This window comes from Meleagris gallopavo, chromosome 1, assembly GCF_000146605.3.
Source record: "Meleagris gallopavo isolate NT-WF06-2002-E0010 breed Aviagen turkey brand Nicholas breeding stock chromosome 1, Turkey_5.1, whole genome shotgun sequence".
NCBI lineage: Eukaryota > Metazoa > Chordata > Aves > Galliformes > Phasianidae > Meleagris > Meleagris gallopavo.
In genome coordinates this window covers 111,100,168-111,120,872 of record NC_015011.2, presented here as the reverse complement: position 1 = coordinate 111,120,872, position 20,705 = coordinate 111,100,168, and the positions used below count along the sequence as shown (strand labels likewise).

Sequence of the window (20,705 nt, the reverse complement as noted above, 5' to 3'; positions counted from 1 at the left end):
AAAAGAAAAAGGTCAAAATTATGATCTATTTTCTTCAAATAAAGCCTAAGGATATATTTTCAATGAATTTTATCAGTAGGGGGAATCTGATGTCTCTTATTTTATGGTTGCATTCATTCAGGATGTATTCCATACTGAAAGCACAAAAACTGTAATAAGGACTTTTTTCATAAAAATACAAATTCCTGCCTTAAATGGAATATCGGTCCAATCATCAATACAAAGTTGCAACCCAGCATTTTCGCAAAAGATTTAGAAGCAAACTTTGATGGCACAATATTTCTTTCTAAAGCTTACAAGACCTATGAAATTAGACCTCTGCTTTAGTAAAAAAAAAAAAATCAGATTACTTTGTATGTTTCCTACATTCTCCAAGACCATTTCTGCCTCTCACGGTGGCATGGATTCCTAGATATCATGTAACCACTTGGCTGAGGTTGGAAAGGACCTCTGGAGATCATCTAGTCCAATCTCCCTGCTCCAGCAGGGTCCCATAGAGGGTATTATCCAGGATTGTGTCCAGGTGACTTTTAAATAACTCCAGGGAAGGAGGCTATACAACCTCTTTGAGCAATCTGTGCCAACTCTCAGTCACTCTCACAGTAGCTTTTTCTCTTGTTCAGATGGAACTTCCCAAGTTTCAGCTTTTAACTGTTGCCTTGTCATATCACTGGACATCACTGAGATGAGCTTCGCCCCATCTTTTTTTACACTCTCCCTTCAGATACTTATATTCATTGATCAGAACCCCCTGAATTTTCTTTTATCCATGTTAAACAAGCCCAGCTCCATAAGAGAAATGCTTCAGTTCCTCAATCATTTTAGTAGCCACTTCAAGTACCACACTTGTGAGCCACTAAAACACATCCTCCCAGCTGTTTTTAGTTTTTCTTTCATTCCCAACATGTTATTTTTTCTCCTTCATTAATGATATTTTTTCTTTCCTGCACACACAAATTATTTTAAATGAAATCAATAATATTACAACACTTCACTTATCTGCATGCATCTCTGAAAAAAAATACCTTTGTTGCATTCCTCTACACTGTTCTAAGAGGTGGTTTGTAGTCATTATAGTCTGTATTTTTTAAATAAAGAGCAGACTATCTCAGCTGCAGAAAAGTATATTTCATTTCATTTCTAAACTAAGCATACTGTGTTTATGGTTCTCTGTTCAGTCTGATTTTCTATTTTAATCCTGGTTTTCATTCTTATGTGCAGAAACACTCTGAATAGACTTCAGTAACTGATACTTTACAGTTACGTGCAGTTTTTTTTATTCTAAAATACTAAGCCTAATTAACAGCAAAAAATCAACCACAGTGTGAGGTTTACTGTAACCAAAACATTCAATTGATTCAAGAGGTGTCAGTGCTCCTACTGTGAGGTTTTATTAGATGTTGTAAAAAACAAAGAAATAAAAACAACAACAAAACAAGTACTTTTGAAGGTAAGTATGAATATTTTAATACTCTTGGACTTGTCATATAAGGAAGTCACTCCAAGAGAAATGCCTCCTATTTATTTCCATGGAAATTCCAACATACACAAAGAGCACAACAACACTATTTGATAGAGAAAATTCTCAGCTTTGTAGCTATTTTTTCAACATTGTCACCACGAGCTATGCATATTCAGCAGCGATGAACAAGAGCCTGCAGCCCCCCCACACTTATAAAAATCTACATTAGCAGACACAACCCTCTGTCACTGTCAGCACTGCTGAAACGCACCGCCCATCATCTCACTGTGCTCACATTTGCTGTCTGGTCTCCATAACGTTCAGCAGGTGTTGATGGATGTCAGTGGGTGCATGGAAGAATTCAATGATGCACCTTTGCTTCATACACACTTCTACTGTGTCAGACTGCCCTCTGTTGCCATCTGTCACACGGCAACAAAATGTTATGGAATACTGGTGGGAAGATTCAACCTCTACCGTCATACCACCAACATCTGCCTCTGATATTGTGGGCCAATACAATAAAACAGGAGGCATTACTTTCAGAACAGCCCTCATATTTCTAGGAACAAGTGCAGGAACCCTGAAGAGCATTTAGCTAACTACGTATGCAACTCTCTTCAAAGAGATCACAGCTTTTTTTTTTTTTTGAACACTACTGCACAGTAAATATTAATCCAATCACAATCTAATTAACAGGATTAGAGATTTAAATGGTCAAACTACCATTGACTTCCCAAACTAGTCAAGTTTATTACATTTTTTAAACTTAATAATCCAGCTGACAAAGAGAAGGCCATTTACTAAGGTAATTCTGGAACGTATTACACATCATTTTAAGTCATACGGTAGCCTGGAAATTATGGAGAATAGCTATCAGGCACAAAAAAGATTGAATCAAACAGATAAGTTTTAAGTACAGTTACACAAGTGCAGCACACGTGCACGTTAAGGACATTCCATTCAAAGTAAGTCTACTGGTTGTTTCATTTTCTACTCTCATATGAGCCCACTGTCATGCTCACATACTGAACTTTCCTTAGTGAGGTACATTTCTGCTTTCACTATCCTTTAGCTCACAGCAAGATGTCAAGAAAAAGAACACACTAACAGAAAGCTATCTTTGCCCATCAAGACAAACGTGCATAGTGCTGGAATGCATACACCATAACTTTCTTTTCCTTAACTGTCTGTTATTGATGAACATCCTGCCCTGGAGAGGGCACTCTGTGACCACACTATGTGTTCTAGTGTGCCCTCATTAACCATCCATTTTAACCCAAACATTCCTGTGATCCTATCAGTCAGCCTAGCCAGCATACAGTTTATATCAAATATAAATACGTTTAGAAAAGGAGCCCTATGGTGCCACGCTCAACAGTTCAACCTGGCAACATATATCAAGTTATATATCCTTCAACCATGTTTTATTAGATAGTATACTATCTATGCTATATATACTATATAGATTAGATAGCATATTTCTCAAAGCGTAAGTCGTGTTTAAAAAGACAAATTGTAGTAATACTACAGTACTGCAATAACTGGTAAGTAACAGGTATTGAAAGCTCTCTATTAACAGTTTCTTCCATGTCTTCCATAGTAATAACTGTGGTCTAGGAAAGTTCTTTGCACAGATGTCGAGGGAACTAATATTGATTACATACTTACTTGAATTACTGTTAAGTATTAAACACCAGTTACTACCAACTCTAGTGTACAAGGTTGAATTGTACATCTAAAACACATGGAAAACCCCTGCTATGCAAACTTGTAAACCTACTTCAGGGCATAATTTGATGACTAACTGGAAATTTAGGGAGAAAACCCCATATCTCTATTATGTATGAATATTACAGGTACTACATAATTATTCATTTTGCTATGTTTTACCACCCCTGAAAGGCAGAATACTGAGGATGTCAGCCACTGTTTGGAGCTAGTCCAGCAAGTACACAACAAGCAATTGCAATAGGAAATAAAAAAAATCCTGTAAACTATAAAAGCATCTTTTCCTTTTTCACACAAAACTCTTTAACAGCATAATGCCTTCCTAACTAGGCTGTGAGAAAAAGAGTAACTACATTTGCATTCAGACTCAGCTCACAGAATTTCCAAATAATTTTGTGGCTAGCATCACAGCTAAAATAATGTGTAATTATGGTGCATTTAAATAAATGCATAAAGCTTTGTTTTTAAGTTCTGTCTGGCTATATACCTACATTTGTGCAACAGAAGATTATTTCCATTAAAGTCCAAAACTAAACTTCTATTTATTTAAGGTATCAGTCAAAGAAACTGTCAGCAAGGGCACAAAGAAAAAATATCAAAAAATATTTCTCCTTTCACCATAAGAAAGGTGAACAACAAGGCAGTCAGGCTTATTTTTTCTGAAGGATTTGCAGATACTAGAGGCTGAAAATTAAGACTTCCCACCTCAGAACGAGGCTTGTTTAAACAGTAATGCATTCAACAAGTTCCTGTTTTCACAGCTGAAAACCAGTTTATCATCTTATTAACATTTTAAGAGGCTCAATTTCTCTAATTCATAATTCCTTTTTTTCAGGACTCTCCATTAAACATTTCAGCTCTCTCAGAGCATTCAACACATGCCATCTCCTTGCTTTTAGATGCTTGCCCTCAGCCCTTCTTTTAATGAGAGCTTTTGTCACATCCCACTGCAGTCTTCTAAGAATGACAGAATCACAGAACTTCAGTTCTTGGCTCTAAGGCAGAAAAACACACCTTCTTACTCTATCCTTGAAGTAAGGACATTTTTTTCCATTTATTTCAAGTTCAGGAAGCTGTGGAATTTCTAGCAGTTGCTGACCTCTTGACCAGTCAGAGGTACTTAAATGCTTTACAGTAATAAAACATCTGTAATAAAAGTTGCATACTACCAGCATAACATCTAGTTAATACTTAGTCATCTTAAGAAGGTCTCATTCTGTTAACAGTGCGTTCTCTGAGAGCTAGATATTGTATGTAGGAAAGTAATATTTATCAAGTAAGCTGAGAAAAGTAGCTGATGGAATGGTTACTGGGTACCCATTAAAGGCTTACAATGAATACTATTGATCCTTTGAAATCTTCAATTGCTCTGAGGGGACAAAACTGTATATCTTAATAACGTAAATCTATAAGGCTGAGAGGAATTCATAGCTGCACGCTTCTAATACCATCCATACTGACTGACTAATTCAATCACATTAGCATTATTAAAAGATGAGTGGCATCATCACTTTGTAAAGGAAAAAAGAGATGAAAAAATACAGGGGTGGAAAGCAGTCAAGAGGTGGGTTGGCCTGGAGATCAGACACCAGCTCATTGTAGTGTATGCTTCTTGTATTGTATACTGCCTCTTTAATTGACTTCAAAACTTAAGACTTAACATCAAACTTTTACAACGATATTGCACTGCTAGCAAACAAGATTATTTTTTCTCCAAAATATAGTAATTCTATTCCAAATTTTTATGTCTAGGAAAGATGAAGATGATTATTTGATCAGCACAGGAACAAGAATAATCTCAAGAAAAGCTGGACTACTGAAACCACACTATTAATCAACATTTGTCATAATCTTCATGAAAATAATGCTATATGTGATAAGATAGTAATTTTTCCTAATATTTTTTTGTAAATCATTGTGCATAAGCAAAATATTTACAGCAATATTTTTTTCATGGAATTTCTAATTAAATATAGAGTACATTATAGATCAGATGAGACATAACTTTTCCAAATAAGTAATATGGAACCTCATTTTAGAGAACATCTCTCTGTAAAATCTCCCTGTGTGACATATAACCACATAAATGGCTTTCTCTTCTACCTATTATTGCTTACATAGTTTCAAAAGCAGCAAATGTCTCACTAGCTACCTTTATAAAGACAACAATCTGAGGACCACTGACTTGTCTTCACTAACCTCTATTCTCATTAACTTACCTGTTATGAAGGCAGAATGATAATATCCACAGGATATAGAGGAAATGGGTTTTCCAACATCTACTTGACAAGGGACACTGACGTAGGTTTTGTCAGCCAAGCCAATCTGACCTTCTGAATTATCACCCCACACAAAAAGCTGCCCATCCTCTAAAGTGAAAACACAGAAAGTTAATAGATTTAAAAGCAAGACTACACCAATAAAAAGTTAATTTAACTATTCAAGAAGCATTTCATAAACTCTATGTACAACACTACTAAATGTCATTATCTCAGAGACAAAAAGTGATGTTTAGCACAATGCAACACAATAGTCTGAAATATGAGGCTATCCCCTAATCTTTTCAAAAGTGACTCAGAAGTGATCAAATCCTCTTACACAATAAATAGCAAAAGTAAAAACTACATAGAAAATTTCCTTCAAAAAGAGAAAAAATGAGAACATAAGACAACTCAGTTGCCAGATGCCAGCATTAAAACATAGTGAATTGAAGACTTAGTGTCATTTCTGGTAGCACCTCACTACTTTTTGTTCTTCCAAACTTATACTTGGTTCTGACTTTGGTACACATCTCACTTTTTTTTTTTTGTTATCTTATGGTTCTTTTCACAGGTTATATTGGCCACCTTTATTTTGTTTTCCTTAAACTATCAGCTGTTCCAAGTTTCTTAAGATCAGCCTCTGCTGACACAAAGACCAAAGGCAGCAGCAAGAACCAAAAAAAAAGTAGTGAACAATATGAAAAATCTTAAGATTTTCTAGGAAAAGTAAGGCCTTCTCTTGGCTTATTTCCTACTGGGGGGGAAATAGGCTGTGAGTAAAGAACTATCATATACAATGTTACGATGTTGGTTGGAACCACACTCATTCAAAGTGCATTTACAGATCTTATGAGGATGCTAATTGTCACAAAAAATACAAAAAAGAGGAGCAAGCAAAGTATATCTTTTTTATACACTGATGCTTTGCCACATTCTGAAATCACAGCCCCAGTAACTTATCCTAAACATATACAGAAACAATTCCTGTTAACAGGACTGGAGAAATAACAGGTTAATAAACGCATACAACAGCCAAATGTATTCTGATCGTGTAGACTTCCTAAGTCATCACCAGGTAATTTTGCCATTGAAGAAACAGCTCAGGCTGCCCTCAGATTTAGTAATGACACAGTTGTGTAGCCTCTACCAGTAGACCAAAATAATTGCAGTAAGAAGTGGAATTAGAGAAGCTCAGTTTCTTTTTTTAGCTGGCTTTCCTAGAAATTAATGGATTCTTAGTAACTAGTACAGACTGAGACCTCACTGTACATCTACAAAATCCATAGGATGCTATTCAGAAGCAACCTCTCAACATATTGTACTGAAATATGCAACTGGCTATAAAAAAAGTTCCAAGGTTTATTGGAGAAAGACGACAGGGAGGCATAGAAAAAACACACGTGCATGCAGACAGACGGAATAAATGTTTCTCTGGAACACCAAGCTCGAATGCATAAATAGATTTTCTTAGCTTTGCTCTTACCAGTTACTGCTGCTGAGGTGTATGATCCAGCAGCTAGCTGTTTGATCTTGTGCTGGTTGGTAAAAAAACTAATTAAATGAAATGTGGTCCTTTCCTCTGTGTCACCTAATCCCAACTGACCTTCACCGTTACCTCCAGCGGCATACATATTCCCATTTTCTGCATACAGAAAAGCACAAGTAATACACAGAATGAGGATATTCTCAGTGGCAGCAAAAAGTCAGAGAAATTGCAGCAAGTCATTTAATTTTCTACAGAAAAGCTTTATGAAAAGTACGGGGTCTATTGCCCTCAAATAGTCTGGAGTTGACACTGAATGTTCCTGCTGTAACTAGCAAGGAGGCTTTCCTGCAGGCATTTAGATCAGAACACTCTAAAGGCCTTACACATCCATAGACTGAGCATGCTTCCCAACATTTTGGAGTCTGATCTGAAAAATAAATATAATTTTAAGTATTTATTTAATTTAAAATAAAATGAGGGGAAAATGGAGACTGATGACACGGACAAGAAAATTAAAGAGATGTGTAACTTCACAGTTCTGAATAATAGGAATGAAATATATTTTTACTTACATTTTTATTAAAAATATTTCACTCATTTTAATATTTAAATCACTTTCAATTTAATTACCTTGATCTTACTTTTTCTTTAGAATCTTACAAGTGAAGTTAAAGTTGATGATTAATATCTTTCACCTAAAAGAACTTCCAAATTTATACTTTTAATTTTAGTGTGTTTCACATTTAAAGTAATCATCTATGATGAAAAACACAAGGTCAATAAATAACATAAATCCAGACACAAAAGTGATAACAAACTGACATATAACTTACAAATGGTCCCTGATATAAAAATGGCCACAAATTACTCAGCTAGAGTGTATACTAAAAGTGACTAATATTTACCCTGCGCATTCTAGCATATTCAACTGCTATTAAAATGTTCTGTTTTATTCTAATAGTCTTATTTACTGTGCTCTGGGTCTCCACATATGTATGCCCCATAATAATCAACAATTCTCTTTATAACATTACCTCTAAAGCATTGCAAGAACAAAGATGGCTATTCCATTACATAAATTTTAGAACCATGACGATAATTTGCTCTCTCTCAGAACATTTTTTTGGTTTAAATTTACAGTTTATTTATTTATAGTATAATAAAGTGATTTGTCAATGAAGTAGCAGACTGCCGTGACTAAATAAAATGCAACATACTTCGAAGGCTTCAAAACATAATGTTCTATTGCTTTTACTTAAATACAGAACTCCATGCTCATAAGAATGCATTCCTTGTCAAAGGTAAATTTGAGTACAGATATATAAAAATACTCCTACGCACACAAAGGGCTTCAATGAAATATTGGTAATTGTTAACCATACCTCAAATACAGATAAAAAGATAAAAGTACAGATAAAAGCTAGTGAATTCCTATAGAACATGAACACATTTTCGAAATGCGTTGCAGAATAATTCAAGCATTCAAAGATCTGGATATTAAAAAAAAAAACAACAAATTTTAACAGCATATTCTTCTCCTTTTTTTTCATTCATGTGCACTTCTAGGATTAGCAATGTAATTTTTGCATTTAAAATAAGGAAAAAAATCTACCTTCAATATGTACATAATTTGTTACATACCTGTGTAAACTAAAGTATGATTTCTTCCACAAACAGCAAGTTTTGTTTTTTCTGGTTTTAAAGCTATGAATTAAAGCGAAAGGAAGAGGGAAGTTACAAACAAGCTGACAGCTGGCTCAACAACACAATGCTCAATGCTCAAGAGAAAACTGATTTTTTTTCATGTTGTTACCACAGAATGACAAGATTGGCTGGCCATTTGGTCTTAGCACATGACTTAGTAACCAGGATTAGGGTTAGGGTGATGGTTGGGGACTTGATGATGGTTACTTTATCCTAATGCCACACTCCACAGAATTTACTATTTTTAGCCTATGCCTCAAAGAATACATCAATTTGTAGAACAAAATGCATGCTTGAGCTTTTTTCAATTTTCGTTAACAGTAATATTTTTAATTCATTCTTTTGCTTCTCTTGCTCATTAAAATCTTTAAACTCATTCTTTTTTTTCTTTCTTTCTTTTTTGTCTTATCATCCATACCTTCATCACTGTGCACAGCTACTTTTCTTGATAGACTCTTTTGCTCTACGCTGCCATTCTATGAATTACTAAATTCACCGTTCCTAAGGCCAGTGCTGTCTATAGGTTTTGAATATATCATCCCACCTCAGTGGTAGCTGAATTACCATCCATCCATGCAGTCTAGTCACTATGAAAGACTGGAAATGTACACAAGAGGATGTATCAAGAGTTATTTTGGTGGGAAAGAGAGAACAGTGTTGGTTTTACCCCATGGTAAGTGCATTCCAGCTCAGAAACAGTGAAAAAATAATCTCACTGACATTTCCATCCTCTCCCCAGATTTTAATCTTTGCCAACATTTTTTCTTTACTCAGCCATGTCCATTTTCAATATACAGTACTCAAGCTATTAAAAAAGCATTATGTTTACATAATATATTTTTATTTTTTTTCCACTGCATTGGTCCGTGACAAAGACAACAACATAATTCCTTTCACAAAATCCTTTTCAGTCTCTTCAAATCAATCTTCGTCAGCACCATAACATTCAGATTAAATTCCTTTCTCTTTCCTACCAAGCCACTACATAAATCTATTTACTTAAGGATGAAGACTCTGATGCCAAAAAGACACAAATAGAAACTGTCCAAACTCAGAATCCTACATATCCTGACACCTGCCCTCAGCACGAGGCAGGAATCACGACATTTCCAATATTGGTTTCTTCTTACAATATTAATTTGCTGTTTCATATCCCAACGTTCTGCCTCCTATACCAGCAATAATCTTGATCAACTCACCAAAAGCTTGTGCTCCCTAACCTTCCTTCCACTTAGGCTAATCAATCATATATATAGCTGGCAGTTTTTCATAACCAATTTCATTAGTCTCCAGTTAAGTCCCAGAATGATTTTGTCAGAAAATGAGCAGCCACAATTATTACAGCTGGAGCAGAAATGGAAATGCTGCATTTGCAACTCCATTCCCAAAGCTAACTAATGCCTGAAAGCTAGTGAGAAAAGCTCCAGAACACTCTTCTGCTGCCTACTGCCAGGAAAAGAAAGATAGCCCCCTTGTGACTTTTTTTCAGTGGAAGCCAGGACTGTTCTGAATTGCTGCCATCTTCTCTCTGTCTTTTATTGTCTGTTGCAACCTGACAGTAAAACAAAACTTGACACCTAATCCATTTGAGCCAAAGTAAGAATTGGTCTCTCATATGGCTGCCAGAAGATGTGAACCTGAGAGTATTTTCATTCTCCCTCTGAACTGAGAGAGAAGCAGATAAAGAACAGTAGAATAAAATAAATCAAGAAGAAAAGTTTGAACAAACACGGTGAATTCATTTTTAAACAAGCTAACTGACTGATCCTCTAAGAGAAAGGATGAGGATAAACATGTAATGATGAAAAGGGATGTGTTAATGGGACAGGTATTATTGGACATACATAAGGAGGCAGGGAAAAAATATTGACTCAGTTTTGCTTGACAAGATAAAACTGGCGAGGAAAGATTCAAAAGGTAACAGAATACAATGAAAATATTTTAAAGAGTAAGTAAGAAGATGGGCATTTCTACTGCTTTTTTATACTTCATACAAACGTATCTACGTTTATCACCACTTGGACAAATCACAGACTTGCTAAAAAGAGCTAAAAAGACTGGATGCTATGTAGCTGAAATGGTTTTCAGACACAAAATGACCCAGAACCTGGAACTGAGAGAAAAGCAGTTGGGCTTTATTTTAAACTATCTTTAAGAGTTTAAGCAGTAATATGCTACACGTGATGAGCAAAGAAATGGGAATCAGTTATTTTGGAGCAGCAAATAAAGCACTTTTTCACAATGACAAACTTCCAAAAGGACAAAAAAAATTAAACAAACCTTTAACACATGTTGGTTTGTGGACAGTATTCTTTGATCCTAGTCCTAATTGGCCCCAGTCGTTACTGCCAAACATGTAAAGTTTACCATTCCCTGAAAGAGAAGGCACAGTCAGAATCCACGAGCATTTGAATATCTCATACAAGATGAGGTGCTCATACATACATTATGCTATTTATTACAAACTTTTTAATGTAAGATATAGAAGTAGGCAATGCCATGTGTATGACCTGATTTGTCCGCAAGTACTGCATTGTAGATGTACTTAGTAAGAAATAGGTACACAGAAGAAATGACAAAAGAGGAGAACAAGCACCCTTCCCTTAAGCTACTGCTCAGATAAAGCACTCATCAGAAAATAAAAAAGGAGTGCTCTCAGACAGACTTAGCAGTCTCTATAGACATACTGGCAAAATAACAGTGCATTTAACTGAGCACCCACACCTCTACCTCAGACACGGACATCAATAATGCAGCAATATAATTAATATAAACAAACATTTGCCATTCTCAGCTTATTTTGTTGTCTACTGGGGGAAAATATTTAATTGCTAAGTGTCCTGTCTTAAAATGACCTGCAAATTGTAGTTCCTCACAACATAATTTACAATACATTTTCTAATGTGCTCACAAATTAAATGGGTTTTCCTTTGGACAAATGTGTCTACGACAAGAGCCTTTCTTCTTCTTTGCATCTCTCATCGTGGATTAATCTGGTACTCTGTCTATAAAGAAGGAATGTGTAAAAACACCATGCAGTCAGGGAGTTTTGTGTGCCTATATGAAATCTTCAACAGGAATAATGCTAAAGTTGTATTTCAGAAACTTGTATGACATTGTTTTTGAATTTGCAGGTTTGACATCACAAGCAGCGAATTGTTTTCATTCAGAATAACCCACTTTTCTAAGAGGATGAAAAATGAGCAGATAAAAGTTTTCTCATTGGGCATGCAGATCGGAGTGTCACATCACACTATTAACAATACCTTAAATTTATTCATATCACTTCATTTTTTAAATTAATGGCTCTTGTAAAACTGCGAACATCTTATCCAAAAGTAAAATCCCACCTCCAACAACAGAAGCTGGTTTGTCAAAAAAATAATCCAAAACCAACCAACCAAAATCCCCTTCATAACTGTTAAAACAAGACCATTTACTTTTGCTGATCCTCTGCATTTGTGAGTTAGATTCCATCATGGTGTTGTTATGTAAATAAACTTTCAGTCACCCTAGCCATCAGTTATCACATGAGCACAATGCATAATAGCAATTCCACACAATAATACCAAAATATTAAGTCTGCACTTCCTTAGCATTGGCTCCTTGTGAATGTTCTGAATGTGATTTAAAGAGACTTTGAAATATCACAGAGTCATAGAATGGCCTGGGTTGAAAAGATCATCCAGTTTCAACCTCCCTGCTATGTGCAGAGTCATCAACCACCAGAGCAGGCTGCCCAGAGCCACATCCAGCCTGGCCTTGAATGACTACAGGGATGGGGCATCCACAACCTCCTTGGGCAACCTGCTCCAGTGTGTCACCACCCTGTGTGTGAAAAACTTCCTCCTAAAAATATGATTTTTGAGATTTTTAAAACATAGTAAGAATAGTTACAAAAATCCATTTGTTTTCTCAAATACTACCAGAAATTTAAAATAAAAATAGTAATTAAAAAAAATTTGAACAGTAACTACTACCTAACATCTCAATCAAATTGTTAGATTTGACAATTACATGTCAACACTATGTCTTTCCAGTAAAGCTGAAATGGAGGAAAGCCTGAGGTCAAGGCTACGCTTACCACATTTCAGTAATAGCATTTATATCACCACCCTGATTTTGGTAATGCAACCATGCCAAAACATATGCAGAGGTATATCACTGAAAACAAAACACATCTTAAGGGGGAGAATTTTTATTAGCAAGTGGCATCCAACACTGTTATATGCATGTTTGTAGCTCTATTACATATATTTTAAAGGCCGACCACTGTAAACTCATGTGGGAATACGATATCAAGTTGCCATAATTCAATTAAGTCACATTCTCTTTTACCCATTCAGAATTCCAGCAGGTCATGCTTTTAATCCCATAATCTGCTGTTTCTTATAGCAATCTTTTAGTTCTCAAACATTGCTTTATAAGACAAGAAGCTTAACAGACGAGCAGAATTCTGTTATATTCTTTACCAGCTGAGTGACAGCCTTTGATAATTTCAGGCTTTCAGCACTCAGCAGTGTAACAGAAAAAAAGAAAACTGAGAACTAGGTAATTCAGACAGTGAATAAAAACTAACAGGCACTACACACAAACCCTACCAAACACCTATAATGAAGCAACGTTTCTAGGTCTGTATAGCAAAACAGGTTTAAAACAAGCATTTGATGGAATCTCAGCAGGCCAAGAAACACTACAAAGCTTTGCAAAATGCCCTATTTTCATAATTGAGTACCAAGTTATCTGCAGTCATCACCACAGACATTCTGAAGTGAGAACGACTTTAGCAGCAGACAAATAGGCAAGGATCATTTAAAAAACCTCACGAACTCAAATCACTCTTTGGGCAGCCTGGTCAGGTGGTTGGTGACCCTGCACGTAGCTGGGGGGTTGAAACTAGATAATCACTGTGGTCCTTTTCAACCCAGGCCATTCTATGAGTCTATGATTCTTGCATCCACTTTTGTGCAGATTGTGGCCCCCTGGTAAAGCGGGCAGAAGACAGGTACAGTACAGTTAGGGAAAAGAACAGATACAGCAAGATATAAAGAAACTACTCGGACTGTTTTGGTGATGTAAACATACACCTACCACTAGTCTGCACCTCCCCAGATGCAAGATTGGGCTATCTCCCCAAAGCATGCAGACATAAGCACATCACCAGTGGATGTTTCGCCAACACTAATTTGGATATATTAACAGAAGCCACTAGATGCTTACGTCTTTCAGAACAGAGAATTTTGTGAGACTTCAGAAAGAGAGTGTCTCCTAACTAGTAGATAGCTCATATGGTGGCTGCTATCACAACCATGATTGCTTACGACTCCATTTGTCCTGTGGTGCCCCGGTCCATGAAGCCAGGCTAAAAGCAGTCATACAGCAGTTGAGGAATTCAGAGGAAGCTGAAATACTCAATGATAATAGCAGACAGCCATCTGTTTATATCATCTGTGCTCCATGCATTTTCCCTCTGGGTTTCTACATGGTATAAATGTGCAAGAGAGCTAAAACAGGTAGAGTAGACAGCGACTTCAAACAGTTATTACTGGATTACACCGTGAAGTTTTTATCAGAAGAAAATTTTGAATATATGCCAAGCATCATGTTGTTTTTTTTATTTGTGCTATTTCATGAATAAACAAGAATTCATATACAATTCAAATACAGCTCATGAAAGTGGGAATGATATCAGTTTTCTTAGACAAATCATAATATTCTGAAAAGTTTTACTGAGAGGTAAGAACAGTCATGCTTCAGATATTTAGCATCGTACAAACCAAAACAGTGCAGTATGTTGCTTGCTCCTATGCACACCAAAAACTAATGCAAACATGCAGTGATATTCTTCATTTTCCTCTTGCAGCTAACTGTAAAAGGTTCTGAACCATATTCTAATGGCTTGCCAGCAGGTAGAGAGAAGAGATGGAGTTTGGTGTCTGAAGACCCAGAGAGATTCCAATGTTTCTTTGGTCTACATTGTTGAATATTTAGTGCTTTACATAACTTGAAACTATGCACATATAATCTCGTTCTGTGTCCACATGAATCTCTTTCCTTCTGCCCTCTTGCACTGGGAGCTTCAAGTCTCTCCAGAGTTCTGAGTCCAGAAGATGCACCTTCCACCACTTCATCCTTGTGAATAGAATTGGTCTCTTCAACCAAATGTGGGCGATCTGCTTAGTATGCCCTAATCAAGGCCTATAAACAATAAGACAGGTGTTAATTTTAAGAGGTTTGTAGAAAATTATTAATAGAATAACGTTAGGAAGAGATTCTTAAAAATATGGTTAACGTAACTTACTTCACACTATCTCCCAACAGGATTAATAAACTGCTTTCCAAAGCCTGCAGTTACAAAAGATGCAGGAAGTAAACAGCATTCTCAGGCCAAAAAATATAGGAAATGGTGGCAAGAAATGTGATCACTGGTTCACTATTCCAACACATAGCCACAGTGAGTCAATAGAACTTATTTTGGACTGTAACTCCTGACATGGAAAGCCAAGGACCAGAGGTTTTTTATGCTTAGTTTACATTTTTCTTTCTAAAAGCCATAGGGGAATACAGGTGTTGGATTACATGAAAGAAGTATTTGAAATGTTCTGAATATTTTATCAGAATGCTGCATATTACCTCCTGCACATTTTCTTCATTTTCATTTTAATGAAGTGCTAGATACAGCCGTCTTTCCCATCCCAAACATAAGGAATGCTTTGAATAAGCTTGCATGACTGTTTTACCTATGACCACTGAGGCATGTTAGTATAACACGTTAGTGTAAATCTGACACACTTCTATTGTTGTAATCTATCTTTATCCCCTAAATTCACACTTCCCACCATATCCTCCAGAGGAGGAGAAAAAAAATGGTGTGGAAAATGCCACCTGTAAATAAAGACTGAAATTAAAATGAAGTATGCATTAATACATACCTGCTTGAGATACTTTTCTCTCTTCCAGTCAGGTTCAGCTGGATTTCAAGGAGCTCCTTGTTTCTCCCATAGTCTGCATCCTTCCAGCAAACTCATTATCACCACGCACCTCTGGAGCTCTTTATTTCCAGATCTTATTGCAGTTCAACGACATTCACAAAAGGCTTTAATTCCACTCTATCATCCAACTCCATCTAACAGCAGAAATGTGTGGTGCGCATGCATACTTGTGAAGAACAAATGACGGTCATAGATGTCTTCTCTTCTGTCTTTATCATTTTGCATGACTTGTGCAGTTTCTCTCATTTTGTTCAGTTTTGCACAATATCTTACCTCAATTTTGCCTCTACTTTACAATGTTCCAAAAAACTGTTTGGTATCGAGGATTTCTTTATTTATTTTATGCTTATGCAGTTCCTTCTCCACAAACGCTCTGGGAAAATGAAGCACTTATTACCTAGATGCACCCCTCACAATTTATCTGCATACCACAGTACCAAAGGCCTGATACAGAGACATTTTTAACATCTGAAGAATATACTGAAATACTAGGGAGAACGGATAAGAGTTAGTAGAGAAACAGTGCTGCATGCAACCCTATGCAACTTGACCTCTTCCAAAGCTTTACTCCAGCAGCAGCCACTATTATAGGGATACAGGAATTAGAGGATTGTTGCTGATTAGGCTAACAGCTGGCAAGAGTGTGTGCTGGGAGAATTCAAGGGGGCAATTTCAATTGACCAGTCTGAACTGAGAATATACTGGTGTGGACGTATGAAAGGATACTTGAAAAAAGAAAAAAAAAAAAAGAAAAAGGAAAATTTCCAGTGCCCCAGGTTATGTTCTGATTAATTTTAAGCAACAGGCAACTCAATAGGATAGGTTCAATCCAAAAAGAAGTGTGAAGTTTTGTTCAAAACATAATTTATTCATGCATAATTCATCTCCTGTGAAGTTAGGCTTGAAAAATTCACTGTATAATTTCAGTACAAATTGCACTGCAGTCCATGAAATCTGTATTCTTTTACATGTTTGGAATTATTAATTGTAGAAAATCCAGCATTTTCAACTCTTCTTGGAGACACAGCAAGAAAACGTCAAGAAATTATTTAGTAAGCAATGTCCAGGATACAACACACAGCACTGATGAAGAGTAAATGTACTTCAAGAAAGAAGTCTTGGAAATATGCACAGGAATTTCAAGATAAAGTCTAATTATCTACCAGAAGTCAATTGTCAATATAATTAACATGTTTTCATTACAAAAGAGTAGTCTCATTCATGTAACAAACAAAGCAAACTCTTCAGTGAGTACTGCTTCCAGCATTTCAAAGAGATGAAAAGGAACATGCAGAAAGACTGCTCAATGTATTGCATTTGAGCTTCTCTGAATACTTTTGCAATTTATTTCTTATTTTAGTAGCATTTTCTGAAGTTGTTTGTGTTATTTTTTGCAAGGGTTATTTTCAATTGACAGTAAACCAATTATTTAGAACTTCCTTTCAGAGAAACAACTGTATAGATGGTTATAGGTATATTCTTAGTGAGCTTGTTGACTGAGTTCAATAGACACTGTTCACTTCCACAATACAAACCTGTATATTTAAGATTGTCCACTGGACACCATCAGACTTACAGGAAACACTCAAGGTGAACAAAGTCAGGCTTATTTTAAATCCAAGATGCTACATTCAATTATTACAGACTCACTCACGACAGCTCCTGGATCTCACATTTACTACAAAGGCATCCAGCAGCCCCAGTATAAGCAGTCCCTTCTCCTCTCCCCATTTTACACGTTACCTCAGAATTCAAATACAAATTGTAGCTTTCCAAGTTGTCCAAATGCATAAACATGTATTTGTATATATATGTATAATCAAATATGCAAATATATCCAATACTGACCTGTAACAACAGCAGTGTGTTCATCTCCGCATGATATATGGACCGGCTTGTCATTTCTGAACCAGAACTTGCTAGGAATGTTTTCTGCAAAGTTGCTTTTTCCAAAAGTAAAACAGCCCCTGATTCTAAAAACATAAAAAGCCAGTGGTGATTTTAGCGAAAGTAAATTTCACCTCGTACCTTTTAAAATATCAATTTCCTATTAATCCAATTGTTTTAGTTACCCATCTTTTTCTTTTTAATAAAATAATAATGGTGGAAGTGTTCTGTTTCACCACGACTACTTCATTTTTATGCTCACATTTTAGTCCTTCTGATTCTTCCCAGCCTCCATAAATTTCTTAAAATATCAGGTGTTATTGTGTTCTGAGGACGATACAAATTCATTTTAAAGTAAATGCACTTTCTCACTCCCTCTAAGAAAAACTACTAGGTACAGAAAGGAAGAAGAAATGTGAAAAACTACCCCCAAAAAGTAAAATAAAAAGCACATCCTGAGAGCAAGCTGAGACAAAGGATTCTCACTTATGTTTATACTAAAATTCTATCAAGTTTTCCAAATTGAATTAGAGCAAGACACACACACACTGCAAAGAAGTGGCAGCTCAAAGAACTGACCGCTCTTCCTGACACTCAAAAAGATACGTATGTTCTAAAAATGGCCCCTGAAAATCAATATCCTCAGCTTTCAGATTAGCAGTTGTCCCAACTGCCTTTGATCATAAGGCTATCATAGAAACAATCAAACAAGTCCCGCAATACAACCTGGAAGGTTTGAGTGCCTCCAGGGATGGGGCACCACAGCTTCTCCGGGCAGCTTTGCCAGCACCTCACCGCCTTCTGGGGAAAGAATTTCTTCCTCCTATCTAACATAAACCTCCCCTCTTTTAGTTAAAAGCCATTACCCCTTGTTCTATCACCATCAGACCGTGTAAAAAGTCGGTCCTGCTCTAAGCTCCACTCAAGCACTGAAAGGCCACAATGAGGTTTCCCTGGAGATTCTCCAGGCTGAACGAGCCCGGCTCCCTCAGGCTGCCTTCACAGGAAGGATACTTAGTTTTGATTCTGCAGCCTGCCAGCCGGCCACGTTCTGCATTTGAGCACACAGCAGTCCGCTTCACACCGAGTCACTGCTTCACGCCGGCGAGGAAACGAGGCAGCCCCAGCGACACCCTCACGGCAGCATTACCGCGTCCTCCCCTCACGGGACGGCAGCACACGGCCGAGACGGCGGGCAGGCCGGAGGGACGGCCAGGAAGGGCACCGGCCGAACGAGGTGTCCGTGTCCGTGTCCGTGTCCGTGTCCGTGTCCGTGTCCCTGTCCCCCCCCCCAGCCGGCAGCAGCGGGCGGAGAGGCCCATCCCCCTACTCACCGGGCACCGGTAGGTCTTCCTCCTCCGCCTGTTCGGCCATAGCAACGCGCAGCCAGCGCTCGGCCCCGCGCCCCATGCAGCCGCTCCGGCCTGCCGGAAGTAAACAGAGGCCCTGCCACGGGCAACGGCCATAGAGAGCGCCGACGAGAGGAGCCGCCGGCGGTGGGTGGGGAGCAGCGCCCCCTGGTGGCCGGCGGTGGTGCGGCGGCGTGGCCGTCCCTCGCTGCTACCGTCCCATGCAAACCAGGGTTCAAACGCGATCTTTTTTGTCTGCAGCGCCCGTCACAGGGCACGCAAGTCTGTAGTTACAACGTAAAGCAGACAACAAGGACATTGATTTGGGATTTCTGTGTTCCAGGGCGCATGGGTTGAGAAATATCGGCAGAGTGAAAATAATGTGCTGTAAACCTGTATTGATAGAGAGAAAAGTAGATTTGGATAAAGAAATCACGTCAGTATTGTCATCAAATACAAACGTGAACTCGTCTGTTCTATTAAACTGTGCATTCCTACTCCTTTTGAATACCACTGGAATTTCTATTGCTACAATTTCATCATAAAATCATAGAATCACAGAATTATAGAATGGCCTGGGTTGAAAAGGACCACAATGATCACCTAGTTTCAACCCCCTGCTATGTGCAGGATCACCAGCCGCTAGACCAGGCTGCCCAGGTTTGATGGAATCCTTTGCTTTTTCTTCTTTTTTCAGTTTTTATTTCTTAAAATCATCAACTAAAATGATGTCTTAAGCTAAAGCCAGACTTTAAAGCAGTGAGGTTCCCCTTCGCCCTTATAATTTTCAATGTTCCTCGAAGGATTCAGCAGTAAAGCTTTTTACGGAAAGTCACTCAAACGCAGTAAAGAAAGGAAAAGCAATTGGTATCATGGTGAACACATTCGTAAAAGATGGCAGAGAAAGTCAGTTGCCAACTGAAATTCAGTTCAGTTCAGGGTCAGAGTATGTCCATTAACTTATTTTAGTCCTGTTTTCCAGGTTTCTCTTCCCTTCTTTTAACCATTTCTAAAATAAAAGTAGATGAGGGAGTGAAGGCATCCCCACTAGTGAGAGGAGATAGTGAGGGGCTGAGCTTTGGAGATGAACTTCTGGATGAAGAGCTGGATGCAAGTCAGCAGGATTCAGATTGTCAGCAAAGATAAGACTGTGCATGTTGCAGTTCCTCACATTGGCCACCACAATCACAGAACCATAGAATCATTAAGATTGGAGAAGATCACTAAGATAACCTAGTCCAGCCATCAACTCATCTCCACCATGCCCACTGCCCACATCCCTCAGTGCCACATGCACATGGTTCTTAAACACCTCCAGGACAGTGAATCTATCACCTCCCTGGGCAGCCTGTGCCACTGCCTCACTGCTCTTTTGAAGAAGAAATTGTTCCTAATATACAATCTGAAGCTCTCCTGGCACAATGTGAAGTCATTCACTTTTGTCCTATCACTGTTGCCCGGGAGAAGAGGCTGACCTCCACCTCACCACATCCTCCTTCCAACTCCAACTCCTCCAACTTCCCTCACGATCCTGGTCCCCAACACCAATCTATTCTGCTCTTGCTGTGCTACGACAATTCTTTCGCCTTTTTCTCCTAGGACAAACATTTCACAAGCAGGAAATTGCTGCAAAATGATATTGACACAGTGGTAATATGATGGTCTCACACAGAAGGGCACAAACTGAAAGTTGTGTAATGGACCCTGTGAAAAGTCTTTATCTGTAGAATTTGACCAAAGAAAGATTCAGTTTTGGCCCCAACCAGGCTCAGCCCACACTGCTAAAATCAAATGTAAGACTTTCTGTTCTTTGCACCCCACTTGTTTGCACAG

General features: G+C 37.7%; 1 protein-coding gene across 1 annotated transcript in view; it reads right to left on the bottom strand.

Moving 5' to 3' along the window:
* The window catches only part of RPGR (retinitis pigmentosa GTPase regulator), a 49,006-nt gene extending 28,526 nt beyond the window's left edge, over window positions 1-20,480 (bottom strand). The window contains exons 1-7 of the mRNA XM_031556735.1: window positions 20,400-20,480; window positions 18,858-19,156; window positions 17,485-17,609; window positions 10,925-11,017; window positions 8,582-8,644; window positions 6,938-7,096; window positions 5,413-5,562 (exon numbers count right to left, since the gene is read on the bottom strand). Coding sequence (XP_031412595.1) covers window positions 5,413-5,562; window positions 6,938-7,096; window positions 8,582-8,644; window positions 10,925-11,017; window positions 17,485-17,609; window positions 18,858-19,156; window positions 20,400-20,480 — 970 coding nt within the window. The remainder of the gene's footprint in view (window positions 1-5,412; window positions 5,563-6,937; window positions 7,097-8,581; window positions 8,645-10,924; window positions 11,018-17,484; window positions 17,610-18,857; window positions 19,157-20,399) is intronic.
* Between the last annotated feature and the right edge of the window lie 225 nt (window positions 20,481-20,705).